A 14,706-nucleotide genomic window follows, 5' to 3' on the forward strand; every position below is an offset into this window, starting at 1 on the left:
TCTGAAATGTCCTCCCACCCTTGGGGACTTCCCTGGTGGTCCATTGATTTAGACTGTGCTTCCAGTGCAGGGGGCATGGGTTCCATCCCTGGTTGGGGAACTAAGATCCTGCATGCTGCACAGAGCAGCTGGGAAAAAAAAAGGAGGGGGGGGATCTTTGAGCAGTTCCTGTTTCCTTCAGCTCTTCAAACAGCCTTAAAACTATTAGTAGGAGAAAAGTGATTTTAACTAACTTATTATAAAAATAGAGGTAAATTCACAAAACTTTATACAGAGTGTATTTATGTTTTATGACCACTTGCAAAGGACGTGAAAGTGTTTCGTTTTTAGAATTTAGCGATTCTGTCTCGACGTGCAAGTGTGTTCAGTCACTTCAACTCTTTGTGACCCCATGGACTGTAGCCTGTCAGTGTCCATCCATGGAATTCTCTGGGCAAGAATACTGGAGTGGGTTGCCATGCCCTCCAAGAGTCTGTCTAGGATAGAACAAAAATAGCTGATTCTGAGTTAAAGGTACTTGTCTGTTGTACAAGACATATGAGGTCTGGCCTCATTCTGAATTCTCAGTACTTTCTTTCACACTACTCTTCCTTAGATTCACTGTGCTCAGCCATGCTAGCCTTCTGTCTTTTCCTAGAGCACACCAGTTTCATTCTTGCATTGGTGTCTTGGCATGTACTTTACATTCTCTCTGCCTAGAACACATTTCCCACAGATCTGCTTAAGCTGGCTGCTTCTCATCATTCAGGGCTCAACTCAGACATCACCTTCTTAAGGAGGCATTTCCTGACTGCCTCATCTAAAGCCCTTTGTCCTATTATCCTGTTTTAATATCTTAATGAAGCTTATTAGTACTTTAAATTCTAATTTCACTTGTTAATTTTCAGTCTTCCCTCACTGGAATATATTTAAGATCTTTTTTGTCTTGGTTGTTCTCCACTTTCAAACAATATGCCCAGATATGAGTTTATTATTGTCTGAAAATTCCATCTTTAATCAGTTGTCTCTTTAAATATTGACTCCATTTTCTTCTTTCCTTCTTTAGTGTCTTATTTCTTATTTTCCATTTTTGTGTTTTCTCTTAATTGGTAGAAGCTGGTTGCTGGTAATTTTCTCAGATCTGCTTTCCAGTCTACTGATTCTCTCTTTACCATGGTCTAATCTCTGTGTAAACCATCTGTTGAATTTTAATTTTAATAACTATTTTTCTACAAGTTGTATTTTTTCCTGAAATCCATTTGGTCATTGTTTCTTTTTTAGTATGTTCTTTTCTCATGTTTTTCATTTTTTATTTTTGGCTTTAATCATTTGAAATATGTATATGTATTACAGTTTATCTGATCATTCTATTAAGGTTTTTTTGGAGAGTCTTACCCTGCTATTAATTGAATTTCCCACATCTTGTTTGTATTTTTACATAGTTTTTACGTTTTGCTTGCGCTCATCTTCAGCAGAGAGCTTTATTCGTGGGCATCTTTCGTGCTGTGATTGAGGGTAGGTCTCTTGCCGGGAGCCGGCATATTGCATATTGAGTGCATATTGCATATTGAGTGCAGCACTTTCCACAGCATCATCTTTCAGGATCTGGAATAGCTCAACTGGAATTCTATCACTGCCGGGGAGCCAGCGTGAGGAACTCCCCCCATGACAAAGGTCATGAGGAAGGAGGCTCGGCATACGCAAAGGCGGGATCGAGCCTCAGGAGTCCCCCTGGAAATTCTCAAGCATCTACCCCCTAAACCAGAGTCTGACTACTTTCTGCTTTGTGCTTTCACCTACACCTCTGACTTTACGGGGGGCTGTCCCCCACTACCTCTCTCTGAAAAAGAGTTAGCTTACAGCTCCAGTTAATAATTCCTGGGTGTGACAGTGTTTAACCTACAAACTCCTTTGGAAATCCTCTAGCCTGCCTGAATAGGTTTTTCCAGCCACATGTGATTGTTCAGAGCCTCCCAACTGTGAGAGTCAGGAGATGTTCTAAACTGTCTAAACACAGATTCCTTTGAGTAGTTAAAAGATTGATTAGAAATTGTATTGGTGAAGGGTTTTTCACTTGTTGGGCCAATGTTTGCTGCTAAGTCTCCATACTCCTTACCTACTGTGTCCTTGGCAGTGTATTGATTGATATAATGGGTGTATAGAAATGTAAAATGCAGCTTTGTCCAATGCTTTTTTGGAGGCTGGTGCCTGACTTTGGAATAATCACCTTTAGGGAAAGATAAGTTTCTTAAAATGTTAACAGGCCTCCTGGCCAGAAGATGATGTAATTCACCTGAACTTTTGCATATGATAAGTTTGAAAGCCTGGCTTCGATTAGGACCAGGAACTGCTGTCCTTGCATGACTCCACCCCTTCCCCCATTATCCTCTATACACAACTTAAGGTATAAAAACTACTTTGGAAAATAAAGTGTGGGCCTTGTTCACTGAAACTTGGTCTCCCCATGTCGCTCTCTCTCCCAAATTCTGGCTGAGTCTCCATCTGGAGCGCGGAACCCACCATGCTTGCTAATTATGCCTGAGCTTCTAAGATCCGACCGGGGAGGCCTCAGTGTCTCCTCTCCTTCGGGAGAACGGAAGGACGCCTGCGGCCTACGTAAGTGGTGCAAACTTCTTGTCTTGAAGTTTTATTGGTCTCCCGCGTAAACCAAGCTACTCAGCCTCTTTTTTCCACTGAATTTTCCTACTGAGCTATCCTCATTCTATTACTCTTTATATCTTTAATTAATATCTAATTGAAGCTATTGTATCCTTACCCTCGCCGACGCCGTCCCCGCTTCGAATACCCTGGACCAGCCGGGGCTGGACCCCGGCAGTCTCTTTAGAATTTTACATTTCTTCTGCCAGATGTCTCATTCTGGGACTGCTTTTTTGTGTTAAACTTCTGGCCTGGAGATTCTCAGACTATGTAGTTCATCTGAGTTCAGTCCCTCAGTCGTGTCTGACTCTTTGCAATCCCATGGACTGCAGCACTCCAGGCTTCCCTGTCCATCACCAGCTCCTGGAGTTTGCTTAAACTCATGTCCATTGCATCGGTGATGCCATCCAACCATCTCATCCTCTGATGTTGTCCCCTTGTCCCGCCTTCAATCTTTTCCAGCATCAGGTTCTTTTCCAATGAGTCAGTTCTTCATATCAGGTGGCCAAAGGATTGGAGTTTCAGCTTCAGCATCAGTCCTTCCAGTGAATATTAAGGACTGATTTCCTTTAGGATTGACTGGTTGGATCTCCTTGCAATTCAAGGGACTCTGAAAAGAGTCTTCTCCAACACCACAGTTCAAAAGCATCAATTCTTTGGCACTCAGCTCTCAATAGTTCAGATCTCAATAGCCTGTGGAAAGGCTTGTAGTTACAGATTACTAGAAGAGATACTTTTTTCCTTTCAATTTAGACCTTTCTTATTGTCGCTGTGTGCCAGTGGGCTCTTTTTTCTAGTCTGCTTTCTCTCTTTGAGGGTCTTCACCTTACATTGGAACTCAGGTTCAAGTGCCTGTTTTAGGTGGACTCAAGAAAATAAACAGCTCCTTTCCACAGCCACTGGAAAGGCTTGATCTCATTTATCACTGTAGTTTCTAGTTCCCCACCCCCAACATTTTTGGCCCTGGGGTTCTTCCTTGCTTTCAGCTATATAATTAAAATAATATTATGATATTTTTAAAGTTACCTACTCAGCCGTATCATCAGAAGCAAGATCTTTCCCCTAGATTCTCTTGCTCAGTGCAGTAGCTGTAGCATCTAAGACAATGCCTGGCTTGTGAAGAAAGTGATATCAATACCTATTTGTTATTCAGTTTTAGAAATGGGTGTTTCCATTAGGAAACCATTCCTCTTCCCTGAGGAGAAGGCCAGAGATGGTGCTCCAAATTCACTAGTATCCAACAGCCAAGAGATTTAGCGTTTGTGATTTAGCAACTTGTGAAGGATTTCAGTTTTCCTATTTTTCACTATTAAATGTTAATGCTTTCCTAAGGGCATGAAGATGCTGTTGCCAGTTGCTAGCAGGGTTTTCCAGCCCCATAAATCGGCAAATTAAAACCATCCCTGGGGAACTATTATTGCCCAGTGTCTCTTTTTATGCTGGCATTTTGAAAGTTCTTACACTGATTAAATTGACCTTTACAGTGGCTCAGCTAAGAATAGCAACTCAAAGACATGGAAACTCTTAAGGAAAATGATGTTAGTCCCATAGTTTATGCTGCCACCAAAGAGATGAGATAATTTTTTGCATATGTGCAAAGACATACTATTCATCCTTTTCCATTGTGAAAAATGTTCTTTCCAGTTCAGTGTTGGTCTAGCTCACTGGTTCTTCCTGCCTGTGCTTTTTGTTTGGTGACCATATATGCCCTGTTTCTTAGAGCAGCTGGTCACTGTGCTACCAGAAATCACACCTATAACAAATGAGAATTTTGAGGGTCATCACCACAGTTATTCTGAGGTGAAAGGCCTCAGCATAAGAGCATGTGTTATTCACTCAAAGTTCCTTTTTGACAAGTCTACATTTCTTGTATTTTGGGGCCAGGAGTTTGTGCAAATGAAACATTGCTGAAAAGTATCTTTAAAATGCGAATCTCATCTTACCCCACTCACCTAACTCCCTACCTACTTTTTCAAGCATCTCCAGCTGAAGGACTTTCCTTGTACTGTTTCCTTTGTTCTTCCCACCCCTCTTCCTTGGCTACTAACTTTCTAACCATCCTGGCAGTCTCAGTTCAGGCTTACCTTCCTCACAGCTGTCTGGACCTCCTTAACTAGTTTCTGTTGTAAACTCTTACCAAATGAGGTGTTTTTCCTTCCTACTTGCAGTTTTATGTGTATGATTACTTTATCATCTTTCGTTAGACTTTAAGCTCCATGAGGGTAAAGACCTTTATTTATTTATATATTTTTAAGCTTGTATTATTTTATTTTAACATTTTATTTATTTCTTTTTGCCTGGGCTGGGTCTTCATTGCTGCGTGCAGGCTTTCTCTAGTTGTAGCAAGTTGGGCTACTCTCTAGTGGTACGCGGACTTCTCATTGCAGTGGCTTCTCTTGTTTCAGAGCACGGGCTTGGGGGTGCTCAGATTTAAGTAGTTGCAGCAGGCAGGCTCAGTAGTTGTGGCTCATAGGCTCTAGAGTGTAGACTCAGTAGTTGTAGTGCATGGGCTCAGTTGCCCCACAGCATGTGAAATCCTCGGACCAAGGATTGAACCCGTGTCTCCTGCATTGGGAGGTGGATTATTAACCACTTGTCCACCAGGGAAGTCACATGTTTCACCTTTTATTTACCCATTGTGTTCCCCACTGCTATTTCAGTGCTGGTGCAGGGTAGGTACTCAATAAATGTTGAAGGAACGGGTGAAGGCCCCATGTTCCACAATGGGATGAAACACCATTTAACTTTTCAGAAAATTTGTGTGTGAAAATAATGACCTTTCAAGCAAAGAAGGGTGGAGCCCCAAGTGTGTTGCCCCTCCTCACTGCCAAGTAGAAAATGTTCCCAAAGTCAAAGAGCTCCTTAAGGGCAGGGACCTTATCTTTTCCATCAAAGACAAAATGTTGATTGTTTGGGGATTTTAGTGGATTTATTTAAGCATCTAAAGTGTTAATAGCAAGTGAAGAAGAATAACTTAAACCAAGGATGTTCTAGTTTATTAGTTAAAAGCTCAGGATCTGGAGTCAGATGAATTAGCTAGCTGCATGGCCTCAGGCAAGTTACTTAGCCTCTCTTGACTTCAGTTCTCTTTTACTACCCACGTCATCCTCTTGTAAGGAATTTAGAACAGTGCCTAGCACATAGCAGGTACTCAGTATTATTCACCCCAGCTCATTCTGCCTTCATGGAGGCTGCATAGCCATTGTTTCATTCACCAAACCTTTGTGTGCCCAGCACTGTGCCCATTCTTGGAGTTGGGGATGGGGATTAAGGAGACAGAGCTCTTGCCCATAGGAAGGGCACAGTTTTTTCTCTCATTCACTCTTGAGGAGGGGAGGGGAGGGGTGGGATATTAACTTCCCACTTGAGACTTAGCCTAAACAATGTAATTTGTGTATAGTCCTTGGAGATGCTTGGAAGAAAAGCAAAGGATACTCATGAAGAGTGCTGAGAATTTTTCATATTTGAACTTTCCATTGCATTCTGTCCAGTTCCTTTTTCTATTCTTTATGTCTGAAGCAGCCCACATTGCCAGTGAGCTTTACTGTTCTGAGAAATAGTTCTAAGTGAATGCACAGTGCTCTTTATTGAATGCTGTCTCATTGAATGCAAAGTGCTCCTTATTGAATGGGCTTTCATGCCCAGCAATAATGACTCAGAGAATAACATTGATATTAAGAGCTCAGAGGGGCTCAGTTACTACCGAAGTTACCACAGTTAATAAACATAGTGTGAGAGCCAAACTTTGAACCCAGATCTGACGGAATCTTGACCATTTGGATCTTGAGCTGCCTGGAGATCCCTGAGAGTCCTCTGGGTGACTTCCTCCTACAGGGGAGGGTAGAAGAGCAGCAAGCAACATTTGCACACCTCTATTCTTTGCTTTGACTGAGAGGAGACACAGGTTACAGGAACTTTTGCATTGGCTGCTGCCAAAAGGCACCCCACTCCAGTACTCTTGCCTGGAAAATCCCGTGGACAGAGGAGCCTGGTAGGCTGCAGTCCATGGGGTCTCTAAGAGTCGGACACAACTGAGCGACTTCACTTTCACTTTTCACTTTCATGCATTGGAGAAGGAAATGGCAACCCACTCCAGTGTTCTTGCCTGGAGAATCCCAGGGACGGGGGAGCCTAGTGGGCTGCCGTCTATGGGGTCGCACAGAGTCCGACACGACTGAAGCGACTTAGCAGCAGCAGCAGCTGCTGAAAGGAATGGGAGGTGGGTAGGCTGGTAGACTCTTCAGGATGAAGGAGACATGAGTGAGCATCTTAACTAGCTCTTGGGCCGCTGAGTAAGTGACTTGCCCAGAGTCCTGTTCCTCGGTAATGGCGGAGCTAGGACCAAACCCAAGGCTTCTGGATTTTCTTCTCCTAGCAGTAGGTCTTTCTCTGGAGGAGCTCATCATGCTCACATCTCACTACTCTCTTAATCCATCATTTCTTCCTTGTAAAGGTCCGTGAGTCCATGTCTCTTCTTCTTTAACTGCCCACCTATTTCCCTTCCTCCTGTAGCAGAAAATGACAGTTCCCGTAACCAAGACCATCCTAGACAACTTGGGGACTCTATTTGAGGAGAGGAGAACAGGGGATGAGATATCCTAGGTTAAAATGTATTTGGGAAACTGAGTTGAATGATGCTGTCACAGTCCGCTGTCCTGGGGAAAGTGGAAGGAGAGCAGGGAAAAGAGCAGGGTTCTGTTTATACCAGGCTTCCTGTCTTGGTGAATGGGAAAGCCAAGAAAAAACCTGACACCAGTAGGTCATTAAGATGCCACATGTTTAGATTTCAAACACATTCCATTTCTTGCCTCACAGAGGACCAGTTGACCACCCTGTGTTCCAAGCCTGGACCTCATCTGATAAAATTTTTTGAGGCAGAAGTGTCACTGGATTCTTTCATGTCTTGAGGTGTAGGCAACACAGCCTCTTTTCGAAACTATGTGGACAGTTTGAACTGTGCTCTTGTGAGTCAGGCCAGAAGAATGGCATTTCAGGGACTGGTAAACTTGGGAGAAACTTTTTCATGTCCTTAGGAAAGCAGTGTTTTGCTCTGAAGTCAGGGGAGGTGTGTTCTGGCAAAAGCATCGAGCGCAGATCTGCTTTCTCCACATGCGTCAGCCTCAGAGGAGGCATCCTAGTGGACAGCCACCTTCTAGGTGCGCCATTTTCCTTACGGTGGACGTGGGGAGGCAACAGTAGGGTTCTGTGTGCAGCGCTGTCACAAAACTGTCGTCAGAATCAACAGATGTCGTGCCCATGTTTCCTTCTTCCTAAACCCCTTTGCACCAGGGTGTAAGACTCTTAAAGACCAGGAAACACCTGAGGATGTGGTGGAAACACGCTCTGAGCCAGGGATCTGAGTTTTAGCCATGCCTTTTCTTTTGTCTTCGCCCTGTGGCTTCAGGTCCCCAGCCTCTAGCCCTGTAGACAGTCTCTGGATTGCTTTGTTTATACCCCTGGCCAAGTAGACAGTGTAGTAGAGCAGGGTCCAGAGAACAGGAACCAACTATGTGGCTTGAATTTCCACTGGCAGGCGTCCGCCCGGATGTACACTGTGGGCAGGGTCAGCCTGAGTAGCAGCAAATACAATACTGTGGTTTTGGTTTCTTTGCTGAGCAGGGTTTTTTCCCTTCCTAACTGTGCTCCTTGAGGTTAGGGACAGTGTCTTATTCATCTTCATGTCTCTCATACCCAGCCCAGTGTCCGGCACAGAGACGGTGTCCAGTCAATGACTGTGTTGCTTCTTTAGGATAAAGAAATGTTGAAAGCCACATCTTAATAGGTCTCATGCACTGTGGCCCAGAGGACATTTGAGGCTGAAGTTTATTTAAGTTATTATAAACTTATTTATAAATAAGTTATAAAGCTTATATATAAACTTACTGAAGTTTATTTAAGTTTCATATCTTAACTGTGAAATATAAAATAAACCCTTCCACCTCTATTCCCATTCACCAGTGCTGTGAATAGAATTTGGCAAAATGCTAGATGGTTACTCAGCAGTGCCCTTTCTATAGCTGTCCCTGACAAGGGACAGTGTGAATTCTAGATCCAGTCAAGATTATTAAGGGATCATCTGATAAGCAAAAAAAGATCTAGCAAATTGAAACTGCATTAGGTCACCTAAGCAAGTCACTCTTAAGACTGAAGAATTTTAATAAATAGCAGGTTTTTTAGCCTTCTTTTGAATCATGCTGTAATTAACCTTGGAAATCAAGTGTTTTAAAGGGAGGATGGACTGGCTGACCAGATGCTAATCCTAGAATACGTACTGCCTTAATTATTCCAGGAACTTTCACAGAGAAGCTGGTTTTATTTAAAATGTACAGCCAGTTACAGGAGAATCATGACCGTCTTATGGGCTAAATTAGCATCAGAACATGGAGTGCTTCAGCTTGGACATAAAGCAAGGAGGACTCTGCTCTGTTTTTCTCTCTGAGAACTCTGCTCTTTACCACTTGGCTTTGTGTACTGAATCTTCTTCCCTCTTTAATAAGCCATATTATTTTTCTTAAATCTGCTGTTGTTGCGTGGTTCTTCTTTTTTTTTTTTTCTCAATGGAGTAAATATTGGTACAGACTGTTTGGTGGAGGATGGATAGGTGACCAGAAAGAGGGGGATAAGAAGAAAGTGTTAGTCGCTCAGTCGTGTCTGACTCTTTGTGACTCCATGGACTGTAGCCCGCCAGGCTCCTCTGTGCATGGAATTCTCCAGGCAAAAATACTGGAGTGGGTTGACATTTCCTTCTCCAAGGGATCTTCCTGACCTAGGGATTGAACCCGGGTCTCCTGCATTGTAGGCAGATTCTTTACCAACTGAGCCACCAAGGAAGCCCTATGAGAAGAAAAGTGGTATTTAAAAGCTATAATTCAATGTGCTAAAATTTTAAATTTCTTTCAGGATAAGGAAACCTGCGTGGGTACCAACAATCAAAGCTACATCTGTGACACAGGACACTGCTGTGGACAGTCTCAGTGCTGCAACTACTACTATGAACTCTGGTGTAAGTCCTTGCCTGGGGGCTTCTTGATGTCCAGCCGCCTCAGTTCACCTCCTCTGCTTATTGGGAAACTGAAAGCTGGTCAGCCTTGTTCCTACTCTCTCGGTGGCAGTGTTGGCGAGCAGACTCTGCTAGGTTCTGGAAGCAATCCCTCTGTAGAGGAGGAGCACTCCGGTGCTCTTTGGACACCATGAGCTAAAGACTGGAAAATATGGTCTGAGCCCTCCTAAGAGGCCATGGTTAGCACATCTGCTGCAGAAGCTTCTGAGTGGGATTCTCTTGGATGCCCTCTCCAGGGTGTGCCAAGCAGTGATGACAGCTTATGCCCTCTCACAGGCCAGGCTGCCCAGACTCCCCATCTTTGCAAAGAGAGGTTTGCAGCAGCCAAGCTGCTGTGGATGCCGGGCTGCTGTCTGGATAGCTGTAATGCCATTTTCTTGTTAAAAAAAAACAAAACACCAGGACTTCCCAATTCCCCACAGATCCTCAAGGAGCCGCCTCTGTTTCTGAGGGTCCCTCTCAGTGGGATCTTTCCTTAGGTCGTAGCTAACAGAGCCCTCCTGGAGAGGAGGAATAGAGGTTCAGCCCCCTTTGTTCCTTCCCCAGATTGCAAACTGAACTGTCTGGAGGCTTCTCAGTCCACCTAACCTGTTACCATCAACCCAAAGACATTTTGAGTTGTCAGCTCCACCACCTTGTCACTGGCTCGGTGGAGGCCAGGACCACTTGCACCTTCTTGAGTTGTACAAGGATGGGGACAATGCCCTGGGCTTCAGGGAGTGACCTATACTTAGAGAGTTCACTGAAGCACTTTGTACTGTGATCTTCCTGAAACTCAGATGAGACACTGGGGATACTGAACAAAGAAGGGGGGAGGATGGGAGAGTCCTGAGGGCAGAGCGTTGCCAGGTGACCAGCACTACAGTGGTTCTCAAGCTGTCCGTTGATAGAGGAGGCAGTAGATTGTTTTCTCAGAGAATTATAAGCCCCCATCACTCCCTCCATGTGAAGACAACCTTTGCTGCTTGCTTCACATCCTTGCCATCACCTCCACCTCTGCCCTTTTCCCCCTTCTCCTTTCTGATCTCCCCATTCACCCCACATCAGGTATATGTCAGAAAGCAGCTAGAAAGGCTGTTGTTTAAAATGGAAAGGAAATTAGACTCTTGGCTGGGAAGCTTCTCCTTCTGAATGCAAACGAGCTTGTAGCCAGTGGGAGTGGTTCCTACAAAAAAGACCTCTCCTCACCCTCGTACTTCCCTTTTGATGATTGGCTCTTCTGCCTCTCTGAGGAATTCCAGGGGTGATTAAGGGCAGACTCCTTCCCAAGGAGAGAACAGGGTCCAAAATGTCCCCATCAGTCCTCCAAGTACATAAGCAGCAGCAGCACAGGCAGGCCTGGAGTTGTCGGTGCTATTTTAGAAGGGGTGGGGCTGAGAGACTCACTGGAGAAACACAAAGTGCCAGGCAGGTGGACAGACTGTTTAAATGTTTTAAAATGCAGATAACGACAGGGTTCAAATTCTCCCTCTCACCCCTTATTAAAACAAAAGTCAAAGCTGGGCTGCCAAAAAGCCACAGAGCTGCGGTTTGTTTTTCTGGGGCCCGGCCCAGGCGGCATCAGTTGCGGAAAGGATGGAGTTGCCGATGGCCCCCATCTCAGATTGACAGAGCCTCCTGAGGTGTTGGCGGAACAGACTCAGTAGCCACCAGAATTGGGTCATGAATGCCAAGGCTAGAGGTGGGGTGATGGGGACAGGGAGATGCAAGACACAGGTGTCAGGGAGGCAGGTGGTCTGGGAACCAGGCACTTCACTCCACGGGCCTAAAGAAAGCCAGGGGAAGAGCTGCACAGTGACTAATCACTTCTCCAGTCGTGGTTAGCTGGGGAAAGAAGGAGGCCAGACAGAGACCAGTCTGGCCGGGGAGGAAAGACTCACCCCTGTACAAGATGGCCCGTGCCTGCCAGGTTCTCAAGAGACAGAGACTAAAAGCCCAACTTCCTCTTTGTGCCCAGAAATGGCTTTTTGGTCAGAAGATGCCCAGTAAGCGTTGTGCCTCTTTCCAGAATTCTTTGGTTTTTCTCCTTCTTGAGGGCCTGGCCTCGGCCTGATGTGGAGAGGAGGGAGGTCAAGTGTAGGAATGAGCGCTTTCAGTTCTCATGGGAACTGTGCTTCTGGTCACTCTGAACCCTGTTCTCTCTAATTGCCTTTGAACTCTGCCTGAAAATAATGGGCTTTGGGTTATTCTTTTTTCTTTTTCCTTTGGAAGGAAAAGATCTCAGCCAGGAAACCCTTGGCAGAGTTTTTGTCAGAGTACCTTTTTAACCATAGTTGCCTACTGGGAAGGCCTCAGGGAAAAATAAATGCCATTTCCATCAACCCTCATACCACTGCTAAGCCAAATTTTCCTGTGTGCTGAGGACTGGCACACACACACATGCAGAGCCCACTTTGCATAGACACACAAGCACATCATAAACACACAGAGACCTAAAACTTCAACCAGCACCCTTTCTCCACGGTCGTTTTAATCTCTTGTAACATAGGCCATTGTCATTAGTGGGTCTGCATCAGTTCAGGAATGAAAGTCCTGTTTTACCACCGCCATGGTTGAGGCTTTAAGACCTGGCCTTATCATCCCATGCATTTTTATGGCTCTTGTACTTTCAATCATCATTCAATCATTTATTCAGCAAACTCTTATTCCAGTGGTTTCAGACTTTGGCAAGCGTCTGCATTTCCTGGAGGGCTTATTAAAGCATGGATTTCTGGGCCCAAGTCCTAGAGTTTTTGATTCAATAGATCTGAGGTGGATCTGAGAGTTTGCAATTCTAACCAAGTTTCTACTGGATGAGGTGGCCTCTTCTGTGTTAAAGCATGTGGGGAGACAGAATCCTTTCCATCAAGAAGGGAGTCTCTAAGCAGAGAGAGGAGATAATACAACATGCCTCACTAGTAATGCAAAGTAGAAAGTGGAGTGTGTGTGCCAGGACCGCTGCATATGTGCTAGGAGAATTTGCTTTCGCTGGACAGGATTCAGGCAGGCTGCATGGAGGTGGTGGCATTTGAAGCAGGCCTTAAAGAAAGGGTGGATAAGATTTAAACACATGGAGAAGGATAGGATGACTTCTCAGGCAGAGGAACGCCAAACACCATAGGTCAAGGCTCCATGGGAAAGAAGAGAGCATGCATCACATTAACCTTTTCCCTGGGATCGTGGGGTTCACTCAGGGGCGATGAGAGTGCTGGTGTGCATAAAACTCTGCTGTGGGCTGGGCACCCAGTAAAGTCTGCACACTTGTCAGCTCAACCTGCTCTAAGGACAACCCTGCCAGATATGCATAGCCCATTTCTCAGGACCTAGGGTGTTCAGTCACCAGTCAGTCAGTTGTAGTTGAGTCGTGGGGTCAGTGTGCCTCACACAAAGCTACCCTCTTCCAGAACTCTTAAGTGCCAGGCCAGAGGGTGGTGGGCCCAGATTGTGGAGGGTCTCGAATGTGCAGGTTTGAGAACTCTGCGTGTGGACATTAACTCAATTATCCTCACAATGACCAAGTAGGTAGAAACTGTTATTCTCCCCATTTTACAGATGAGGGAAGTCAAGGCAAAATGACCAGGGTCACAAAGCTAGAATATGAAACTTGTCCAGACTTTCTGATGAAGTTGCAAGTCCTCTGAAGCCTTCATTTCCCAAATTCAGGCCTTTTCCACAGTGGAAAAGGATCTCCTGCTAAGAGCTGTCGAGGGCTAAGGAGGATACCCACCATCGTATGGGGTAGGAGGAGAGCTAGTGGACAGTATACTTTGGCTTCCTAATGAGGAATTTCCTGCCAGTTGGGGAGTGGTGTTTTCCCAAGTTTATAGTGAACTCCAGGGCACATGACTCAGTTCCTACATTGGACGGTGATTGTTTTTAAAAACATGTTTTCCATTTTGCTTAGCATGACAAGTGTGCCCCACAGTGAGGTCACAGCTTTCAGAGGTCACTGGGGAATGTAATCTGTGGGTAGATGTATGTTTGGGGAGGAGGGCATGCTTCTGTCTTTCTCTGTGTGGCTCTTTCTTTTAGGGTTTCCTTTTAAAAACTTTCCTCCTTGTTTGTGAAAACTAGTGAAAAGATCAAAAGTTTGCACAACTCTGTAGGGACTAGTCTAGATGGTCCCCCTTTTAAAGATGTGGGGACATGGCTTTGCCTAGAATCCAGTAGGATCTGTTGTGTGAGGGTCAGACAAGAATGCCTTCTGTCTTCCCACATTAACTCCATCAAGTGGGACCAGTCCTTAGGGGGCTCTTCTGGACCTGTGCTAATGCCCCATTACTCCACTTGGCCCCTTCTGCTCCCACATCAGCTTTCCCCTAGTTTTGATGTATACTATCACTTTGTGATACTGTATTAGAAATGCAGAAATTGGAGCTCAGTTTGAGACTTCATGTAATATCATACAAATGGTACATAGTAGAGAGAGTTTTTCTACCCATGCTACCACATGAAAAGAAGCAACTAATGGAATTTCAGTAGACATGTGAGTTTTCTGGTGCTGTTAGATATGACTGCAGTAACCCTGCCAAAGGTATGCCTTCTACTTGTCTCATTTCTTCCCCCAGTCTCCTTCCACCCTGCTTCATTTTTCCTTTAAAAAAAAAAAAGAAAGAAAAGACCTCTTTTTCTATTAGACTTCTAGTTCAGTGGAACTTAGGCTTTTTCTGGAACAAGGATTCTCTTAAGAATCTGATGAACATTTGCAATCTTCTCCTCCAGAAGAGCCTATAAAGGCTTAGTCTGGATAGGCTAGAGGTTATGCTCAGTAATAAACAAGTCCAAACTCCTGGAGGTCCTAAAACAACAAGTTTATTGCTCACACTCTGTGTCCATCACAGATTGGATGGTAGCTTTGTTCCTACTTCTTTATCCTCTGGGGCCAGACTGACCCTGAACTCAGTCTAGAATGTTATGACTTGCTGTAGCAGAAGGGAATCTAACAGAGGATCTCACATTAGCAAGAAATGTTCTGGCCTCTTAGTGACATCTGTCACTTCCAGTCTCAATTTGTTAAGTTTGAAGTAGCC

At 44.7% G+C, this 14,706-nt stretch overlaps 1 protein-coding gene across 3 annotated transcripts in view; it reads left to right on the forward strand.

The window, feature by feature from the left end:
• Window positions 1-14,706, forward strand: part of WBP1L (WW domain binding protein 1 like) — a 61,298-nt gene that overhangs the window by 38,667 nt on the left and 7,925 nt on the right. For all 3 annotated transcript variants that reach the window (XM_055560857.1, XM_055560858.1, XM_055560859.1), the window contains one exon: window positions 9,538-9,640. In XM_055560857.1, the coding sequence (XP_055416832.1) occupies window positions 9,538-9,640 (103 nt within the window). The remainder of the gene's footprint in view (window positions 1-9,537; window positions 9,641-14,706) is intronic.

This window comes from Bubalus kerabau, chromosome 22, assembly GCF_029407905.1.
Source record: "Bubalus kerabau isolate K-KA32 ecotype Philippines breed swamp buffalo chromosome 22, PCC_UOA_SB_1v2, whole genome shotgun sequence".
Classification (NCBI taxonomy): domain Eukaryota; kingdom Metazoa; phylum Chordata; class Mammalia; order Artiodactyla; family Bovidae; genus Bubalus; species Bubalus kerabau.